General features: G+C 43.0%; 1 protein-coding gene across 1 annotated transcript in view; it reads left to right on the top strand.

The window, feature by feature from the left end:
- Positions 1-22,090, top strand: part of GTF3C1 (general transcription factor IIIC subunit 1) — a gene marked incomplete in the record, with an annotated part of 1,808,906 nt that overhangs the window by 1,708,951 nt on the left and 77,865 nt on the right. Inside the window, 1 exon segment of the mRNA XM_044089472.1 lies at positions 16,419-16,617. Within this exon segment, the coding sequence (XP_043945407.1) occupies positions 16,419-16,617 (199 nt within the window).

Below are 22,090 nucleotides of genomic sequence, written 5' to 3'. Positions count from 1 at the left end.
ACAGTGAAACACGAAGAACATTGTACAGTTGTGTACACTTACCATAAATGTAAATGTTTGAGCGTATTCACTGCTGCAGTCCTGGTTACTCTCCCTCCATCCCCCTAACTTTTCTACACTTTCTACCTATCCTCTTTTTGGCCATGTCTTATGGAAATGGTATTTACTTTTTACTGGAGGTGTTCCACACCATGTAATTGCTTCCTATTTTGGGGGCTCCTGACATCTGGGACAAGAAAAACTGACGTAATGGCGTCGGCTGCATGTTATATACCCATGACGACCTGACGTCATGGAAGAGGTGACAGCATCCTACGCAGAAATACCAAGACTCTGGTATTCGGGCCATCTGAGAGCTACCTGCAGGCAGATATCCCCAAGTGTGAAGACTGCAACAGTGAATACACTCGAACATCTACATTTATGGTAAGTGTACACAACTGTACTTTCTCTTACCACCCAAGAGCCCTGGGACATCCTGTTTTCAAACAAACCATCTCCTTGTGGATCTCAAACTCTCTCTTTTTGCTACACAGCAAATGGCAAAAGGCTTCCCTTCCCAGTAAAGGTACATTCCACTAGGGCAGTGTCCTCCTCTGGTGCCTTCTTTAAGGGTTTGAATATAGCTGTCATTTTAGAAGCAGCTACATGGTCATCTGTTCATTCCTTCACCAAACACTGTAAGTTGGACATCAGTTCTAAGTCCAGAGCAGGGTTTGCCAGAGCCATCCTTCATGGCTTTGTGGAAAATGCCTCTGTTCCTCCACCCAGTTCTTTATAGCATGAGCTTTTGCACTCTCCCTCATGTTATAGATGCAGCAGCATATGAATAGAAGGACATAGTATAATTGTGTAAAATCTTACCTTAACTTTAGATGTCCTTCTCTTCCGTATGCTGATGTATAATTTCCCACTCTGCCTTCCTCCTGAGTACCCGCTCCATAGTCGCTGATTCCGGCGGCATTTAGTTCTGAAGTATGTGCATGCTAATGTCTACTTTATACCTGACGTCGCTTTATGGCCAACGTTCGCTGAGAGACTAGGGACGTCACACGTACCTTCACAGTAGTAGCTATCTTTTGTAAAATGGCTGGACTTGCGAGTCAACCAGAGGCAAACTCCCTCATGTTATGGAATACAGCAGGATATAGAAGAGAGGGACATCTAAAGTTATGGTAAGATTTTACACATAAATGTGTTTGGTTTTACCACTAGCTTTTATTTATTTTATTTTCACTAGTTCGGTTTTTACTGTTTTTCTTGGAGAACACAGAAATATTTTTCGATCACTTGCTGTCAAATGTATATAGGCAGCATGTCTCCTTACCCCTACCCCTAAAAGATAGCCACATGTACACATCTAGTGTTTGATTGCAAGGAAAGTAGAAATAAAAAGTAATAGTAGCAGCACGTTCCAACATGTTGCCATTGACGAGGTTTAATGACCTCTTAGCACACCTCTGCATTTTTACTGTGAGAAAAATTAAACAAAGTAATGCCCACACTCTTTCCAGCTTCCACACAAGCTACAGTAACATTCTGTGCACATCTCTGAGCAGGGATGGTTTTAGCATAGATGAGTTTTAGGACAGAGGCCACAACTAAAGTTGTATCAGAAGTCATTTATTCAACCCGGGGTCTGATGGCTGCAAGGCCCCTAGCAACCCTGAGGGTTTATCAATTCTGTCATGCATTTTTATTATTTTTGCAAAATAATGACTTGCCAATGGTTTTATTTTTCACTACTGCCCAAAAGAATTATGCATGTGCCCTATAATATTGAGTGCCCATAGATAAGAATCAGTGATCTTATATTTTACGTACACGCAAACACAAAAATAATATTTCTGATAAGCCAGAGAGAAAGGACAAATATATGCACATGCACATAGATACAGTTCCCCTAACAAATGAAGTCTGTTGGAAGATGCACAAACACAAAGAATGCTATATGTTCACCTACAGACTAATTAGAGGAATGCCATTTTACTTATGTCATGTCTTTGGGTTGTTGGAGGAAACAAGAGAAGAGCGCATCAATAAACCCACACAAAGGCAGAGAAGGCATGCCGATTCAACAGAGAATCCACAACAAAGATCTCAGCCATAGCTATGTGCTGTGAGATGGCAATGCTGCTTAGTACAGCTTGTTGCTAATTGTTCTACTCTTGCCAGACTACCAACAGCAGCCACTTACATGTAATGCTGATGCTTGTGATGGAAAGTGAAGACAGTTATGGCCAACTTGTTACTCAGAAATGTACTGCAACCCCTCAACCACACAAACACAAAATCGTAAGCTGTAGTAGTACTAGTATTGCACTGATTTCAGTCCATGCAATACTTTGTTTGACACTACTCCCACCATGCCAAATTAATTGTTTAACAGTGATCAAATGAAAGTTGGATGACTTCAGTTGTATGCACAGATGGCTTCTTTACCCATGAATAACTGCCACTTTTTTGTATGCCTCTACTTCAGATGTCCGAGTATGATAAAGTAATAATAATGGTCATATTAATAAAGCAGTCCCATCTTTTTTTCACACAGATACACACTAGTCTTGCAGATTAGTGAGTGTTTAAATTCAACGAATAACAAGATGGTCAGTCAGTTACTTTCGCCCCCAACAGTTAGACATTTTCCTGCATCGGTAGTGTAGATCAGAGTGTGTGATATACCTTTAAGAAGCATTCCAGTCAGTGGGCATGTGCATGTAAGTACTGAGCACATGCAAGCAAGAGTGCCATTTTGAGTGGGTAGCCAGAGTGGGAGCATGGATTTAAGTAGTCAGTCAGTTAGATAGTTTAAGTTCAGTGTTCTTGCCATCCATCCTGATGTTTTGTATGCAATAAACTACTTAAATGAACACCGAAGCTTCATCGTATTCTTAATGCACATAAGACGAGTGACAGGTAGCCCTAGCAATTATAGTTGATTTGTCTGTGTACATTTCAGATGTTTAAGTTTTATAAAATAAAAATCAGTCACTTTCTTAACAAATCAGGCACAAAGCCAAAAATATTGCGTGGAGAAACAAAGGCCCAAAAGCAGGAGCATAGTTTAAATATTGCTCATCTTACATATTTGTAGAGTTATGCATTTTATGAAGGATATGCAGTCTGAAACTCAATTCCCTGTTTTTATTTAGATGCTGCAAACCTGAACAGTTTGCAAAAAAGATTTTATGAGGAACAAAAAAAAATGACACAAACTTAAGAATAGTTGATAAATACTTCGTATGCCCTGCAAATCTGTCCACTGCCCATATCTAGTTGCTTGCCATGATTTAAAATAAATAAGCAAATAATCTCATGCTCTCACCAGCTGCTGCTGTCATCCATCCACAGTAGCTCTCAACTTCTCTTTAATCCTTGAATATTCATAGACTTTCCTCTCCTTGCTTTTTCCATGAATTTTGTAGACCGTGTGATATCAAGAAGTGAAAAGCTGATTAGACAGGTGTACAACACCTTCTGCATATGGTGCCACAGTTTTGAACAGGGGAGTCTTTCTGCCATTTATTCAGTAATATATATATATTTTTTTTTAAAAAAGAAACACTGGAACAGTGCTGCTACAGTTTTTTTACTTAATAATGAGCAGAAAGGTAGCCCTAGCCAAGTGGTGCCCTAGGTGTCTGCCTAGTTCACCTCTGTGTAAGTCTGGCGATATAAAAATTATTCTGATGATACCACTTTAAATTATACCTCAGAGTCTATGTCCCAGATCAGACTGACTGCAGAAAGTTGTTAACTCAATCCAAAACTGGATAGAACTTCATGATTAAAATTTCACCTCTGCCTATGTACCAATTTCATAACAGTGTACATATCTCAGATCTAATGCGAGGTTAGTATCATGCCATGTAGAAAAATGCCCATGTCTTCTTTCAGTTCTGTGGAAGCACAGTCCCTTTTGCTCTGTCTGATCCTCAAAAAAATTCTTAACTGGACCTCTGCATTGCACCAGTGGCAGGGGGACTCCCAGTAACTTTGTTTACATTTTTGAATAGTCTTCCACCATCCGTTAGAAATAATCCAAACACAGTATCTGTGTCAGGGCTACAGTAATATTTCAGCTTACTTGTTTAAGTATGCTTGCCTCATGAAGTATTCCTGCAGTGCTCCATCACTGTCTGCAAAGAATGTCCGGCATTCTGACCTTGCTGTATACTTTAGGTATACAGTTGTATTTTAAAACCTGTACTTGGCTGTACTTCATGATCTATTTACGATTATATCTATTGGAACTTCCTATTGTTATGTTTGCTTGCAGATTTATTTCATGTAGCTTTGCTACTTGGGCCGCTGCTGAAAGTGGACTCTGTCCAATCAGACTATCCAAGCCATTGTACACTGTAGCCACAGTAAATAAAAATATATGCATAAAAATAGCTCCATGGTATAGAGTGATAATGCCTGGATTACAGCCTGGGCAACCTGAGATCATTAGTGGCTCAGATGGTTGCTGAAGCTGGCAGGGGAGGGTGGATGCAGTTTGCGATGATGTAGTCCAACAGTCCCATGGATGAGGAGGAGGAGAAGAGGCAGTATTATGGGAGTTATCCAGCCTCTCACTACTGCAAGGGAAGGGTACTGTAGTAAACCATGGTGATATCTGTTATCTGTCCCTTGCACAGGGGAGGGGAGTGGGTTAGGTATAAGTAAATATGTCCTTATTGCCTGGATGCAGTCGAAGGCACAAACAATTTCTGAGTTTGCCTCTGTGAAGTCGTCCCCTGCCCAGCTCTCACCCCCTTGGTTTGAACCGGGGGGGGGGGGGTGGCAGAAATGGGGAACTAGATTGTAGGCAGGCACAGAAGGAAAAACATATAGGAAAAAAAACATGCAGAGGTGACCATTCCTGTTTATGGTCCAGGAGGTCATTGCTTTGGCAGCTTTGTTGAGAGCACAGTGAAAAGTTAAGGCTCAGGTCCTCCTGCATCTTCTGGGTTAGATGACTGTAGTGGTCTTCCTGATGTCTTTCAAAATCTTGAGGAAGCATGGTCTCCTGTTGGCTGTCAAGCTACAATGTGTTCACAGTTCTTGTTTTGGTGTTAGACCCATGTTGCCAGCCCTTGTTACGATGATGAGTTTTCCTCTGTAGCAAACAATTTGAAGGTGCTGACAATGCATATTTTGCTAGTGGGTTTCAGTTCATCTTGGCTCCTTTATATTTCAAGAGGGGTTTACTCCACTGGTATGGATTTTCATTCTGAATCACCATAATTGTGATCCTCAGACTAGAAAAACTACAAGGTAAATGTCAGTGGGATCTGTACTGTCAGAGGCTGCAGCATCTATAAGCGTTTCTCCTACTCCAAAGTGCAGGAATTTTAGAGTTAGTAAATATAAGTGGAACTGGAGAATTAAAAGTGTTAACTGGTCAGATATCATGAATTTGAACAAAACAAAGTTAAAAACAAAATCATAGTTTCATTCCAGTATGCCAAAAACAGATTTTTAACTAAAGAAAAAGTAAGTGCCTTTGTTCTGTTAAAAAATTTCATCAAACTGATTTGAAAAAATCAATAAATTAAATAAATAATGTAACAGACTTAAATATCCCTAGAACGCATCACACAATTCCATGCAAACTGTTCCAAAACAAACAGCAGTAAAACAATTGTATATTATGCTCAAATATTATAAAAACAAGGGGAAAAAATAAACCATGGACGCATCTGTAATTATCCAGAATAGTGACATAAAATGAATTTGAAAAAGCCTTCCTTTTTTAATACACTTGAAAGTTACACCATGATTAAAGCTAGAAGATTTTATGGCCTCAAACAAAATTTGCCAATTGTATTCTGTATAATGCCTACCCCTAAATTCTAAGGCCTCTTGCTCAACAGTGCAAAAAAAAAAAAAATGTATTGTGCCATTGGTGTAAATTATTTGTTTAAAGCAATGACCTCATTATACTTCTTAGCAGCATAGTAATGTTTGCATTTTTTACCTCATAGAATGCACATTCCGTTGAGTTTTTATTTATTTTTATTTGTTCGGGTTAATTCCACTGGACTAGTAGCCTGTTTTAAGTGGAGACCCAAGGTGGCATTTATACTACTAGGAGGAATTTGGCCAGGGCAATGGGAAACTTCCCATTCTCTTTTCAATAGGTACGGTGTGTTCGTTTACAGCCACCTAAGTTGCTACCTTAGCAACCACCAACTCGAGCAGATGAGACCTTTGTTTGGCATGTCTTCCAAATGACAACATACACAGGAGTGTAGAAACCCCTTTATGCTGAATTGCAGCGTTAGCAGTCCATCGCCCTGATGTGGGAGTAGGACCCACAGCCTTTTGCACCAAAAGTAAATGTGCTACATTATGTGCCCGATTCTGCGACTTAATTTTATTATGGAAGAAAGAAAGGCTGATGGCCAAGAATCTGCATTGTTTAAAGCAGCTGCATCCAGCAGGGTTGGTTGACAGAAGTCTGTTATGGGTTACTTTGACATCAGGTCCTGTATTTAATGTTGCTTGGAGTGCTTAGATTTAACAAACACTGTGGTTACCCTGGCTGTATGAGGTAGAGGGATATAGCTCTAACTTCTACCAAGATGATGCGAGTTAGAATAGATGCTTGAAGAGCCAGATAAGGAAGAATAAGAAGCTAACAGTGTTTCACTTCTGTGAGGGAGGGAAAGATGTCTTCAGTCTGCTTATCTCCATCATACAAGGCTAACAAGACACCAGAATGACCAGGACTTGGGCCATGAGGGTGGTGGTCCCAAGCCACTGATGGTAGCCCTCATTAGGATGCAAGTGGAACCATGCACAGATTAGACACAGGATGCCCAACAGTGAAGTAAGTGTTGATGCCAGCCACAAATGAAGGGGTTCAGACTTAAATAAAAAGCACCCTCATTGCCAGGATGCAGGTAAGGACACAGACTACCTCCTTGGCTGCCTGAACAGACACTCCTCCAACTGGTTGTCTCCCTTACATGGAGGATTCCCCTGTGGCAAGGGAACAAATGTGTTCAAGACTGTTAGGGAGAGGTTTGACCATCAGCAGGCATACATGCAGACTTATCTTAGAAAAATCGAGGGAAAAAAATGGAGTTTGCCTGAACACTTGCTGCAGCTCATAGTTATTATGATATTTAATTTGTTATAGACTGTAACTGCTTTAAAAATTGAGACTGTAGTTAGCACACATGGAAAGTTATTTTTCTAGGTAATTACTACCCTGCTGTTCACAAAAGTTTCCTTAGTCTTCCTCTGAGAAAATATATATAAGATGATGTTTCTTTGATTTATTTATTTTTTACCTTGTCAACCCTAGTAATATGACCATAAGGGTTGCCTTTATGAACCAACTTGTCTGGAATGACAGTCACTGTCTAAGATGGTTACACATGTAATTCAAGTTACTTAACCATTTACAGTTTGTATCCATAATGCATGTAGGATGCTTAGTTTAATGGCGTAAATAAGTATTACCAGCCATAGGTTTATTTAAAACACTTGAGTTCAATGTACGTGTTTCCAGCTCCTTAAAAACAGCAAAACTGAGGTTGTTTAACAGATATGCCACTAAAACATATGATAACTTCAAAAAAGAGATGCTTATTAATGCTGGCAGTTTCAATCTGTGGATTTAAACTGTCAGCTGCTAACAAGGTCCATTGAACCATAACTGAGATGACATCCAGCCTAACAAATACACTCTCTAATTGTCTATTTCTTGACCTTCTCAAACACTGCAAGACTGACTCTCAGTTTATTGCCTATCTCCACATTAGGCCAGATGAACAATGTAAGAACATTTGAATACATTCTAGTGGAGGGCTGTGCCCATGTACTATCTGCTGTGGGAGTCCCGTCCCCCCCCCCCCACGTCCTCAGTCTCTAAATATAAAAACCTTTGAGATTGCACCAACTCAGAAGAAAGAAAAAATATATGTATTCCCATTTCTCCAAGTTTGTGTGACCTCAGCTAGAGTTTATGGGTGTGAAGCCACAGCATTTGCATCGGGTTGCAACAGGGCACATCACCCTGCAAAAAAAAAAAACCTACAGTAGTATTAAAATTAGCTTAATGGATAGCAGTGGTTTACTTGGTGGCAGTAATAACTGTAATTGCTGTGAGCTGCTTCACCTTATAGCAGTGCATTTGGGTGGCATTGTGGTGTAGCGGAGTCCTGCTACTCTCTGGGAGCTCTAGAAGTCAGACTGGAAGGGCAGTTGTCTGCCTGTGGTGTATTCCATGGATAAGTAATCGTACAGCAACAGTGTTCCTACTACTCAAACGTCTCACATGTTGCGCATGCTCACAGAAATATACTGTCTTTGCTTGTGTTCCTCCTTTTCAGGTGCTAACTTAAGGAAATATGAGAGAAGATGCCTGTCTTACTGTTGACTGTCCCCTTACACAAAAAGATTGATTAACTGCAGGCCAAAAACATTGCTAAAGAACTGTAACTCTTCATTTACATAGATTTTGATAGCCTCTAGGACTTTTCTTCTTTGCTTTGTGTCATGTGTTCTTGACTGCCACCTGAATTGTCTGCCAGTTTTTTAAAGTGTGTTCTATACTTGGATAAGCTTTGATTTAAAAAGGCATGTTTGCACACTGAGGGGTGTACTATACCGTATTAAAAATATGCATACTTTTTTTAAATGATTCTACCAGAAGCACTAATCCCAAGCTCTCGAAGACCACTGTCTCAGAGTCAAGAACTTGAGAGTCTTGTAGCTCATACAGGCTGTCACTCATGCTAGAACTTAAAAGTACAGTTGTGTAAAATCTTACCATAACAGTAAATGTCCTTCTCTTCACTGTTGCAGTATTTCACATAGACGGGATTCACGGGTACCCCAACACTTGGCCAGTATGCAGAAGCTTAAAGATCTTGTATGTGCCATACTTCACATTTGTGCACCCCACATGGAACGCACTACATAAGAGGGACACATGGATGCAACTACCCAGAACTGACTTGCCCCAGAAGATACTGCAACAGTGATATAGAAGGACATCATGATATTAGACAAGAAACTGATGAACCTTATCTGAACATATTCAGTTTGACCAAGGGTGGTGAGGCAGCCATAGGGAGCAAGTGTGAGGGAGATTTTAGAATTATGAAACAGGAGGGGGATTTTGGGGTTGGGAGTAAGAAGGAGGTTTAGGCTTAGGGAGAGGGGTTTTAGGGAGTGTTATTTTAGAGTTATTTAATGAGAAATCGAGTTAGGAACTGGGTGGGAATTTTAGGATTAGAGTTAGGGCTGTGGTAAGGCTATTCAGTTTAGCAGGGTCGGGTGTTTGGAATGCTAAATCGTTAAGTAAGGTTGAGATAATGGGAGGTAGAGCATTTGTCTTTTTAAGCTAGTGATATCAAGCAGCTGTGTTGCAAGCTAACAGCATGCAAGCACTTATAGTAGACCTCTTTGAAACATTGTTTGGCATAAGATGCATTGATACCAATCGGCTTTAAGACAACTGTCATCAGAAGCCCCCACCACTTTAGTACTTCTGCCTTCTGCTTCAGTTCTGGGCCAGCTACAAATGTTAGACTGATGCATATGATATTACAAGCATTAGCATTAAAATTATTTACCCTTCTACCATTGCTTTTGCACTGTAAATCTTCAGAGCATGCTGCCACACATTCTATTTCAAACCAAGTAAGCCTTCTGTATGCTTTTATCTGTGCATATTTTAAACTGTTGTGCTAAATTCTTAAATGTGAAGTTGTTGAATCTCGCTGTTTATTCTCACTGATGGGTTCAGAGCTGATCCTCGGCTCCAACACGGCCGTTAGCAAAGCTCAAGGTTTGCCAGTAGCTCGAGACCAAGCCCCTTATCCCATGATGCACTGCTGGAATTACCTCAGATCTAGTTTGCCGTGGCACAGATCTCACTGTTCCCGATAGCCCGGACCAATTTTATTGGATAGATTAGTTTATTTGCAAGTTTTGAAAACTTTTTCTTGACTTTCTTGTGAGGATAGTTTATATATATATATATATATATATATATATATATATATATATATATATATATATATATATATTTTTTTTTTTTTTTTTTTTTTTATATATATAAAGATTTAGAATTAGATTTAAATAAGTGCCCTGTGTTGGTTTGGTTTTTTCTATAGAGTTGGCCTAGCAGTTGGCCTTGTATTTAACCAAATTCTTAGCAGTACTTTTTTAGATAGTTTTTTGTGTGTGTTTTTTCCATTGTTTAAAATTTGTCTAAAGTTAAAAAAAGAGATGTCTGATGAGAAAGAGAAGCCACATCCTAAATCTGGCTTAAAAAATGTCCGGATTATGGACAAAAAATGTCAGTCACTGACGGGCACATTCAGTGCGTTTATTGTATGGGGGCATTACCCCTCCAAGACTCTTGTAGCATCTGTCACTCCTTCTCTTCCAGAGTACTTTTAGAAAGGAGGAGGAAATTTGTGGATAGGAGTTTACTTCAGCACCCCTTCTCGGAAGCACTGGGTGACCAGGATGGTGCTAGTAAATCCTCTAAGTCATCCAAGTCTTCAGGTGACTCCAAACTATCGAAAAAGGCTAAAACAATGGAGGGTGTAGGGTCATCGGTTCCACTGCCTCGGAACTGAGTGTCTCTTCTGTTTGGAGCCAGCTCACTACTTTGGAGCTGATTTCTGAGATTCCCTCATCTCCTCTGTTCCAATCGGCACCCTCGGTGCACTCCTCAAAGTCTTCTGTCAGCCTCTCAGATCTGGATATGGACCGGTTGGTGCAGAAGCTTTTACGGGCACCAGGCCTTGCCAAATTGTTGTCGGTTCCGACGCCTTCGTCGGAACCGAAGACCATTAACCCGGACTTGACTACTCTTCCTCTGAGCCATACTGGACTTTTGGAGCTGGAGGAGCCTGACCTGATGGTTGTTGAGCCTGTGGAGCCGAGACCTGCTCCGGTGTTATCGGTTCCATTTACTCGGACGTCCTCGGTGCCGACTGGGGACTCTAGGAGCCGACACTCTCCTGTCTCGTCCGGAGAGGATAGTCATATTGATTTATCGGTGCCGACTCTTCCTCTCAGGGCTTCAGCTTGGATGAGCTCGGCTCCTACCATGGGCTCTGAGCCCATGACCTCGGTGCGGGAGGATCGGAAGGTCCCTTCGGATCCATCTACCCCTTCTCGTCGGAGCCATGGTGCATTCAATGCCATGAGGAGAGTCATGTCTCCAAAGACATCATCAGCATCAGGTCTGGCTTCCTCCTCCCCTCAAGCACCTGTGTCCGCTCCTGCTTCTACCGGTCAACCCAAGTGTAGAGAACCTGAGCCTCAAGTAGCCCCACAGGGCGCCCCCTGCTCTTCTGAGACCTCCCCAGAAGCCCCCACTGAGGAGGTACCCAGGAAGAGACTGTGCAAGAGGAGGCACTTGGACTCCCCACAGGAGTCTTTGACATCTGACACTGACTTGGATGAGTCGGAAGTGTCCCCTCGATCCCCCTCTGAGAATATTTCCTTTGCGGAGATATTACAGATCCTTAATCAGAGGGGTGGTTGGCAGTCCAAAAGCCCTACTGAAGATGAGTCCATGTTCTTGAAAGCTTTCGGGTCTCAACCTTCCACCTCTTGGGTGTCTCCGCCTTACGATGAGCTCATGGAGCTGATCTCTCGTAAGGTGTGGGAGTCTCCGGAGGCCATGGAACCTGTCCCTCGGAAGCCAAATAAGTTCATCTCTGCCCCAGTGGACAAAGACTTTTTTGACTAAGGGAGTGCCTGTTGATGCCATGGTGGTGGCGGCAGCCACCAAAAAGGAAACTTCTGAGATGTCCTCATCTATCCATCCTCCTAACAGAGATTCTAGGATCATGGATAGATATGGGAAACGTATGTTTAGTTCAGCGACTTTTTCCCTTTGATCACTGAACTATTTAACCCATTTTACAAGACTACAAAGAGATCTGAAAGAGCTAGGAAATACTCTCCAGGCTGCGGTAGCTGCAGGGGTTGCCGACAAAGTTAACACCCAGCTCACTACCCTAAACTCAGTTGTGAACTCACCCATGTGTCTCATATCTTATGCAGCTGATGGTTCGAGTTGAGCCACTAGTTCAGGCATTGCCCTGTGTAGACAAGCCTGAATGCGTCTCTTTTCCTTTGCAGAGCCTTTCAAGTCATCCTTTATCAACACCCCATTTGATGGCTCATCCCTGTTTGGGCCCAAGGTAAAGGAAACTTTAACCAGGTGTGAGTAGAAAGGCAAGACTCTATCTGCCGTTGGAGTCTGGTTTTCTACCCCTACTTGGCCCTATCCCAAGGGCCCTAAGGGCGGAAAGATGTGGTTCCGAAAAGCACAGGGAGCCTTTCAGGACACACATGGAGAAACCCAATCTAGAGGCAGAGGAGAGGGTTATAATGGAAAATGCCACCCGCACGACGGGGGGGGGGCCGCAACAGCAGGGTGACAGAGGCCAATTCTCTGGTCAGCCCTACCAACTTGCTTAAAGGAGACCCGGCTGTTCAGTTCTGGAGGCAGTCGGGGGTCACTTATCTTTGTACCCAGAAGCCTGGCTAAGCATACCATCCGATACCTGGGTACAAAGCATAATTTCCAGAGGGTATTTCATACCATTCTCTGCCCCTCCCACTCCTGTCAACAGAATCCCGGATGTTCCACCCAATCTCAGGAAACAAGCAACTATAGAGGTCTGCAAGTTGCTAGAAAAAAAGTCATCCAGCCAGTCCCAGCAGACCAAACAGGATTCGGAACTTATTCAAGATTCTTTTTGGTTCCAAAGAAAACAGGGGACTGGAGACCTATCTTGGACCTCAGCAGACTCAACCAATTTGTAAAAAAAGAGAAGTTCCGAATGGTCATGCTTCAGGCCATTCTTCCCTTTCTAGGGAGGGGCGATTGGATGTGCTCCATCAATCTCAAGGACGCGTACTACCACATAAAGATGGACAGACACGCCAGAGATCACCTATGTTTCCGGCTGGGAGCCAATCACTACCAGTTTCGAGCCCTGCCCTTTGGTCTCACTACAGCCCCCAGAGTGTTCACCAAATGCATGGCAGTGGTCACGGCTCACCTGAGACGTCTAGGATTCCAGGTGTTTCCATATCTAGACGATTGGCTCCTTATCGCCACCACCAGGCATCAATTGATTCAGGCAACAAAATCTACTCTGACACTCTGCCACCACTTAGGTATTACAGTCAACTTCGAAAAGTCTGCCTTGTCGTCATCGCAGCATACCGTCTTTATAGGAGCAGAGTTAGATACCTCAACCACCACTCTACGTCTTCCAGTCGAATAAGTCTCACTTCTTCGCCAACACGTCAACTCGTTGGTGTCGAAGAACAGAGCTACAGCCGCAGAGGTCTTGAAGGTACTAGGTTTGATGGTCGCCGCAATTCTAGCCATTCCACTTGCAAGGATGCATATGCGAGTTCAATGGCTCCTGTTCACTCAATGGTCTTACCAGAAATTGCCAATGAACCATATGATTCTCAACACAAAGTCTTGCAAGAGGGATCTTTGGTGGTGGCTGACGTCTCTTCATGTCACAATAGGATGACCCTTTGTGCCCCCCAGTAGCCACTGTGACCATGGATGCTTCCCTGATAGGGAGGGGGGGGTATTTTCAGGGAAAGACTGCCCAAGGCACATTGACGGATCAATAGTCACATCTGCATGTCAATGTTCTGGAGTTGAGAGCAGTACTTCTGGTGTTGCAGTACTTTCAGGACTCTCTTCCTCTAGGGACAATTGCAATTCAGACAGACAACATGTCAGTGGTCTGGTACTTGAACAAACAGGGTGGAACCAAGTCTTACCCCCTTTGTCGAGAAGCCCTCAGGGTATGGCAGTGGGCTGTGTCATCCCAGCGTTTTCTGTTAGCAGCACACATCCCGGGAAAATCCAACGTGATAGCGGACAAGCTGAGCAGGGCAATCCTCTTGCCTCATGAGTGGTCTCTCAACTAACACGTTGCGGACATGATTTTCCGCAAATGGGGCCAGTCTTGCTGCGACCTCTTTACCAGTCACATTAATACCAAATGCAGAAGCTACTTTGCCCTAATACCACCTCTGGGACATCCCTCAAGAGACGCACTCGTACACGATTGGCCTCCTGGTCTCCTATATGCATTTCCTCCAATTCCATTGATACCCAGGTTTTTACAGAAAGCAAAGTCACTAGGAAGGACTGTTATCCTTATAGCCCCCCATTGGCCTCGACAGATTTGGTTCCCTTTTCTTCACCATCACCTGCTGGAGGATCCATTGATCCTGGACCCAGTTACAGACCTCCATCCTTCATTGCAGTCTCTGAAGCTGACTGCTTGGCTGATCCACTTCCCCAAATAGCCAGGCTTCATTCACTCTCAGATGACACAAGACAAATTCTATTGTCTTCTCATAAGCCATCCACCAGAAAACTATATCGCAGTAAGTGGAAAAGGTTCTCCATTTGGGCCAGTATACAAAAAATTGACCCTTTCCGAGCTCCTTTATCATCCATTTTAGAGTTTTTTACAATGATTTTTAAGGAAGGAGCAGCAGCTGCCACAGTTCGGGTTCAGTTAGCCGCCATATCTAATTTCCACCGTGGATTGGATGAGTTAAATATTATGGCCCATAAGTTATCTAAGGTTTTTCTCAAAGGTGTTTTTCACATGAGGCCTCCTGTCAAAACCCCTTATTCTCCCTGGAATTTGAATTTTATGCTATCTCAAATAATTCTTCCTCCCTTCGAACCAGCATCATCTTGTGATCTCAGATTTTTATCCAGGAAAACTATTTTTCTAGTGGCCATTACTTTTGCCCTCAGAGTGTCAGAACTTCAAGCATTATCTATCAAAACCCCCTTATATGATTTTCCATGCTGATAGAGTGTCTCTCAGAACAAACCCCTCCTTTTTGCCTACAGTCTGTTCTGAGTCTAATATCAATCAAGTCATTGAGTTACCAGTCTTTTTTCCCAACCATTCCAACAAATTAGAATACATGCTGCACAAACTTGATGTGCACAGACAGCTCAGATTTTATCTTGATAGAACTAAGGATATTAGAAAATCAGATCAACTTTTCGTATCCTTTTCAGAGGCCAGAAAAGGTAGACCAGTGGCTAAAGCAACCCTTTCAAAATGGTTATCTGATTGTATCTCATTTGTTCATGCAACTGCTAACATACCTTTGCCACACAAAGTAAAGGCTCATTCAACCAGAGCAGTTTCTACGTCTTCTGCCTTTCAAGCCAAATTGCCCCTTGATAACATTTGTGCTGCCACTTGGTCTAAGCCTCATACTTTTATCTCTCATTACAAAGTGGATAAGGCTTCCAGGGACAGGTCTTCTTTTGGTTCTACGGTCCTGAAAAATGTACTCCCGTGAGCCACCCACGATTGCAGGTGCTAGGGATGCTACCCATCAGTGAGAATAAACGACGAGATTTAACAACTTCACATAAAGAAGTTATGTACTCAGCATAACGTTCCATGTGAGCTGTTTATCTCGCCTTTATTCTTACGTCCCTCCCTCCATCCCCCTCCTGGCTGACAGTTGACTTAGAGGCTAGTATCATCCTGGTTGTTCAATACTTCTTCCTTCTTGGGGAGTGCACCCCTTACAGGGGTGCATATACACGCAGCAAACAAGATCTGAGGTAATTTCAGCAGTGGAACATGGGATAAGGGGCTTGGTCTCGAGCTACTGGCAAACCTTGATCTGTGCTAACGGCCTTGTCGGAGCCGAGGATCGGCTCCGAACCCATCAGTGCGAATAAAGGCGAGAGAAACAACTCACATGGAACGTTATGGTGAGTACATAACTTCTTTTTTCTGCAGATAGATACTTAAATAGGTGTAATTGAAATAAAACAGGTGGTGATTAACAGTTGCTTTCACCCAGAATCTCAAAAGAATTTTCAAGGGTGATTTATCTCAGATTGATCCTTGTAACTAGCTACTGTTTTATGGAAAATTAGGAAGATCTCTCTACAGAAGTTAAACTGCTGTGCAAGATACACAGCACAGAAATAACATTACTGCAGGTGAGTAACGTTTCATTTTCTTGTTATTTTGTGTGCTCTAACATGTAGCTGAGTATCATTTGTGAAAACTGTCAGTACCTTTATCTACTGTATGCAGAATCCCAACAGACAAGGGAATGGGTTGAATGCACTGAATTGTTGATAAAATGTGTATTTGTTGAATACCAAGCAGCAAAATGGATTTTGTTTGCTTGCAGATTTCATTGTCATAAATAGAAAACTCCAAGGTCACAAAGCTTCATATTGTTATTTGCTATCAGTGAAATTTTGTAGATGCAGGCAGTCACAGCCAGATAACCTTTGGGAAGATGGAGGCCACTGAATAATAAGTAATGGCAACAATAAATGTAACCTTTTTGGTAGGCTGTGATTTTCACTATATGTGTTTTTTTTTATATATATATAAAATAAGGACTGATGTCCCTGAAACTGTGTTCTTCATAAGTCGTCCATGGAGAATGGTGGATGGACAGCTTAACAGGCCAGTTTGTAAAGGAATGATGGAAGCAGTGCTGTATCACATCATGACTAAACCAGGTGTCACAGAACTAAGTCTCTTAAAACACTATAGTTGTGTCCTTCAACCCTCTGCTGTTTTGGAATTATTAGAGGTAAGTTGCTCTTTGGTGTGTTGTGTGTATTTGATTAAAACTTTTAGATTTATTGTTAGTAACTTCAAAATAAAATGGAAACAGAAGCCATTGCCTTTATATTGTGAGTACAGCTTCAAATGTATAATATATTTACAAAGATAATAGAACAAAGTGAGAGTTGTCACTTGTGCATTTTAATTATTTTTTACTTTGTTTTTATTAATTATATAGTTTATTATTACTATGTTTGTATCATACAAGCCACTGCTAAATTATGATTCATCACATGTACGATTATGCTGAAGGTGGATGTCTGACCATTTGGCCAAACTTCCAGAGCATTTTGGATGTCCTTGCTCCAGGGTTCTGGATGTCCGTAGGATGTATGGTATAAAGGAGAGAGGTGCTGGTGTCATCTTCAGTACTTTTCCATGATTAGATCTGGAACTTTTTCCCTGGTAAAGGTCATCATCAAGAGTTGTTGTGGCTTATCAATTCTGCCAGAAGAGTTTTCACCCTCAGTATCTTTTCTGCCTTAGACCATCACACACAATATCTGGCTGTAAGCTGAGTGCTTCCTTTAGTTGGAAAGCTATCTTCAAAGGTCAATAGTCCTAAATGTCTTTTTAGAACATAAAATCTTTTGTCTTTAAGGCTGAGTGGAGAGACTCATATCAAGTGTGAATCTCTAGAGAGTCTAGATTTCTAATATGAAGAAATAAAATGGCAATGAAAGCTTCTGCTGATGTTGAGATTGAGGTTTTTGCAACCCATTTATGTCTGTGAGATCTGTATAGGCATCAGTTCCACAGATGCACAAGTTTGTAAGACCACTGCCCCAGCATCTTAGACGTTCCCCATATGCCAATGCCCCATCAGAGGGTGATGGCAAAATACTGGTGCTTTACTCTTTCCTGACAACTTTCAGAAATTAGTGCTGTATTACAGCTTCATTCTAGTTTCCAGGCACCTGCAGTAAAGTGACTTAATTACACAGCTAGAAATCTCACTTCTCCTTCTGACGTTCAAGTATTTTTAGATATAAATTTAGACATAGCCTATAGATTGGGGGGGTGAGGTACAGCCACCTTTTCTGCAATGAATATTGAAATAGATCGAGCTTGCCAAACTGCATCAAGTAAGCCTAACGTGAAGCATCGGTTCCACTGATTCCTGCCTTGGCCCACTCTGTGTTTGACTGCATATAGCTGGCTGAGGAACATGTGGGGGAAGGAATAGAATGTATACTCTGTCATTACCAACTGATTAGTCCTCTGCTGAGACTGTCAAAGTGAAGGAGAGACATTCCCACAAATTTCCTATTACTTGGATGAGTCCAAAGGGAAAAAGTTAACTTATATTGCCATGCAAGATTCACTTGCTGCTTAGTTGATACCAGTTACAGATCTTTTCCATGGTGCCCCCTTAAAGATTTATGCTTCAGGAAAACACTAAACTTAATGTAGGACATTTTATATAAGATGCTACTGTCACAAATGCTGCCTAGATTTGCTGGGAAGAGGGACCAAACTGACTGTTGTTTCTTCTGTTATATTAGTATTAGCGGCTTTCACAACCAGTTCACAGCCACTAGTGTCCAGAAACCCTGATCATTTTTACTAGGCAGTGGAGAAATTTAAGTGTCTCTGCAAAATCCCACTGGCCAGTCGTGTTATTTCTCTAAGCATGACAAGAGGATCAAAGCTGGAGCCAAATTGATAACACCTTGCCCAACAACAAAGGTGACTGTTCCCTGGCCAACTGGAACAAAAAGGTCATTATTTCTGTCATCCTAATCATTGTGGCAGTTAACTGCCAGGCACATGTGCTGCAGTATCAGGAGACATTTTTTAAAAAGGTGTCAAATATGTGTAAAGAGGTCCCAGAAAATGCCATTAAACACTGCCTTCCAACATTATTCAGACAGCATTCAGGATCAGTAACACAAAATAAATTGTAGCTCGGATACTTTTGAGTCATGCATTAGGGATGCAGCCTTAGATATGGTTATCAGACAACATGCAAGGTTAAGAATAAAGGCCCTGCTTGAGAATGTGAAAGAACAGCTGTTGAACATGTCCCTAAACGAGGAATTAGTTTTTTGCCTGAATTGCAGGAACTACCCAAAATACTAAAAGTGAAAGGCAAAATAAATTAGACAGTTAAACAGCTCTTTCCTCTACTGAATATAACAGGAAATGTCCTGCCATACATTGGCTATTTTATCACGAACAGTCTCATGCTGCCCATTTTAAACAAAAGTTTTTAAGAAGCGTGATTGAAAAGATAGTATGGGCCAAAGTAAGCATTCTGGCTAAGACAGGAGCACTGGCTTCTTATATAGACAAAAAGGATACATCTGAAGTTGTTAATCTTCTTCCATTCCTCACTGATGGGGTATGGTTCTGAACTGAGTTGGCCAAATGCCAAGCTAGCGTACACAAAACTCTCGAGCCACGCTACTACCCACAATGCCCTTCATCCCATACCTCAGATCTCGTTTGCCGCACAGTCATATAGCAGCATTTTCACTGAACTCTCCAGCTAAGTAGTTTTGAATTATTCAAACTTGTATTTCTTCCAAAAATTTTTCTTATAGTGTCTTCTTATAGTCTAGCTCTACCCACAGGTATTCCTTTTCTTACCATTGTTGGTATTTTCTTCCCTTTTTCTTTACTTTTACCACCCTCGTGGTAGCTGTTCATACCATTGCTGGTAGTCTGGCTCTTTTTCTCCTTCCTTTCTCTGTTTGAGCAAGTGTTAGTATGTCTGAGGAAAAAAGGTACTTCAGGTTTTAAACATTGCATGTCGTGCAGTAGTAAATTACCTAACAGTGACTTGCATTTTAAATGCGGTTATTGTTTGGGCGTCTCGTATCTTTCTGCTACTCCCCCATGTGATATTTTTGCGAGTTTTAGTCAATGGATGTTGAATGAACGGCGCAACAAGTTGATTTTGAAAGGATTGCTTTCCTCTCCTTTCTCTGAGGCTATTTCTGCGGAGGTCTCAACCCCTCCAGGCAAGGATAAGAAGCTCCCTCACTCAGACCCTTCTTCACCGGCTGGTGATAGGGACAAAAATCATCGATCTAAGACTGGTAGATCTTCCTCTGAGCATCGACTCGTTGTCTCAGTGCCACCGATTTTGGCACCTAGCAGAGTTTCTGGGAAGTCTGACGACTACTGAACCGATGGTTTCTTCTGTTCCGACCAGTCTGGTTCAGGACACTTCGGCACTGACCTCGCCTTTACAGGCTCCGGCGACCTCGGATCCGATCTTGACTATTACCCCGATTGTGACTTCGGCTCCGAGTTCCCTCTCGATGCCGACTTTACCGTTTACGCAATTCAAATCAGAATCCTCGTCTCCATTGAGTTCATTACCACGGACCAGATATTCATCTTCTGTGGACCCGTTTGCCGGGCAATCCTACAGTCCTTTTCTGGACCAGCCTGAATCCCCTTCTGGGATATCGATTTAAGTCTGCCAGGAGCGTGTCCGAAATAGACATTGTTCGTCTCGTGGATCAGGTATTGACTGCAAGAGGAATCTCCAGACCCTGTTCAGCTCTGGGTGTTGGGATTTTTCCGCCTTTGACTCCTTCGTATTCTCCTGAGGGGGATATTTCGGTCCCAAGGCCCCCTTGCCCATTGCTTTCAGTGGGACCCCTTCCTTCGGCGCCGACTGCTTTGATGCCTGAAGCATCTAAGTCCTGGAGGGCTTCAGTTTCGACGACAGCTCAACTTACTCAACCCCTTGCTTTGGGGGTGGAATATTCAGTTCCGGCCCCGGCACCAATGCCCTTCTCGGTTCCTGTCTCGGATCCGAGAGTTATTTCTGTACTGAACCCTTCTCAAACGTCAGTCTTGGAGGTGGGCCATTCGGAGTGGGGTGTGACCCCGGTTCCGATTCCGTCCTTTTCGGTTCCAGGCTCCCATCCCTCTTCAGGTGGGCCCACCTTCCGGATTACTGAGAGGGCGCTGGCGGTTAACAATCCTCCTCCTTCAGCTTCGCCTTTGGTTCCCCGTCTTACTCAGCCATCGTCAGCCCTTTGCAGGGGACCACTAATCCAAAGCACCCCCTTTTCCGAGGCTTCTTCGGGCATTCCCACCGAAGAGCCCCCTCAGAAGAGGGTGTGCAAAAGAAAACACATGGACTCAACTGAAGAGTCACTTACCGAGGATACGGATTACGATGATGGGGAAGGTTCCCCTAGATCACCCCCTGACAATCTTTCCTTTGGGGACATCTTGGAGATTTGAGTCAGCAGGGTGACTGGAAATCTTCCACCCCTTCTCCGGAGGAATCCGTATTCTTACAAGCTTTCCATTCCTGGCCCACTACATCCTGGGTGACCCCCTCCTGCAGATGAGTTGGTCAACTTCATTGTGCAGCGAGCATGGAAGAGTCCGAATTCAGTAGAAGCTGTCCCCAGGTGATCAGACAAAGTACTTTCTCCTCCAGAAGATCAACCCCATTGGTCGAAAGGCTTGCCAGTAGACGCTGTGGTGGTGGCAGCGGCGGCCACAAAGGAGGACTTGGCAGAATAGAAGTCCGGCTGTTCATCCGCCTAGCAAGGAGTCCCAGGTGGTGGACAGGCTAGGGAAGCGAGTCTTTGCTGCAGCGACCTTTGCCATGTGTTCGCTGAATTTCTTGGCCCACTTTACTAGACTCCAGAGACCTTATTTCCGAATTCTCTGGTAGCCTCGCGGGTCAAGTGTCGGATGGTTTACGTGACAAAGTGGCCTCCCAACTTGCCACCTTTGAAGCGATTTCGAATTCTTCCATGAGGTTGCTCTCCCACGCAACCAAAGGAGCAGCTAGAGCTGCGGGTGCTGGCATGGTGGTTCAACGTCATGCCTGGATGTGCATTTCTGACCTACCAGATTCCTTCAAGTCTTCCTTTTTGAATGCCCCTATTGAGCCCTCCACGCTCTTTGGTTCTAAGGTCAAGGATACTTTGTCCAGGTGCGAGCAAGATGGAAAGACCTTGTCTGCCGTGGGCCTGCGCTTTTCCAAACCTCAGAGTTCCTTCTCCAGGAATCAGAGGAGTGGAAAGTTGTGGCACAAGAAGTCGCAAGGTTTATTTCATGACTCACATGGCAAGGACTCCTCCAGAGGCAGAGGAGGGACCGACGGTGGAAGACGTTCCTTTAGGGGCAGAGGGGGTTACCAGAATCAGAGCTCCTGAGATTCTTTCTCCAATAGGCCCCATCAGCACTCCTGAAGCGTTGCCCGATTGCTTTCCTCTGGAAGCAGTCTGGGCGCGTTTCTCTCTGCACTAAGCAGCCTGGTCATCCATTACCAATGATCTATGGGTGCAGAGAATTATCACCAGAGGCTATCACATTCCCCTCAAATCCTTTCCAAGACCTCAATTCTCCCTTCCCAACGTTCCACCCAGTCAAACGGAGGAGGCAGCTTCTGAAATCAAGAAGCTTCTTCTAAAATGAGTCATCCAAAAGGTCCCCCCAGATCAATGCGGATTAGG

Source organism: Protopterus annectens, chromosome 12.part0 (assembly GCF_019279795.1).
Source record: "Protopterus annectens isolate FY-2018-M chromosome 12.part0, PAN1.0, whole genome shotgun sequence".
Classification (NCBI taxonomy): Eukaryota; Metazoa; Chordata; order Ceratodontiformes; family Protopteridae; genus Protopterus; species Protopterus annectens.
The sequence above is the reverse complement of the archived record's forward strand: the minus strand, read 5'-3'. Positions and strand labels throughout refer to the sequence as shown.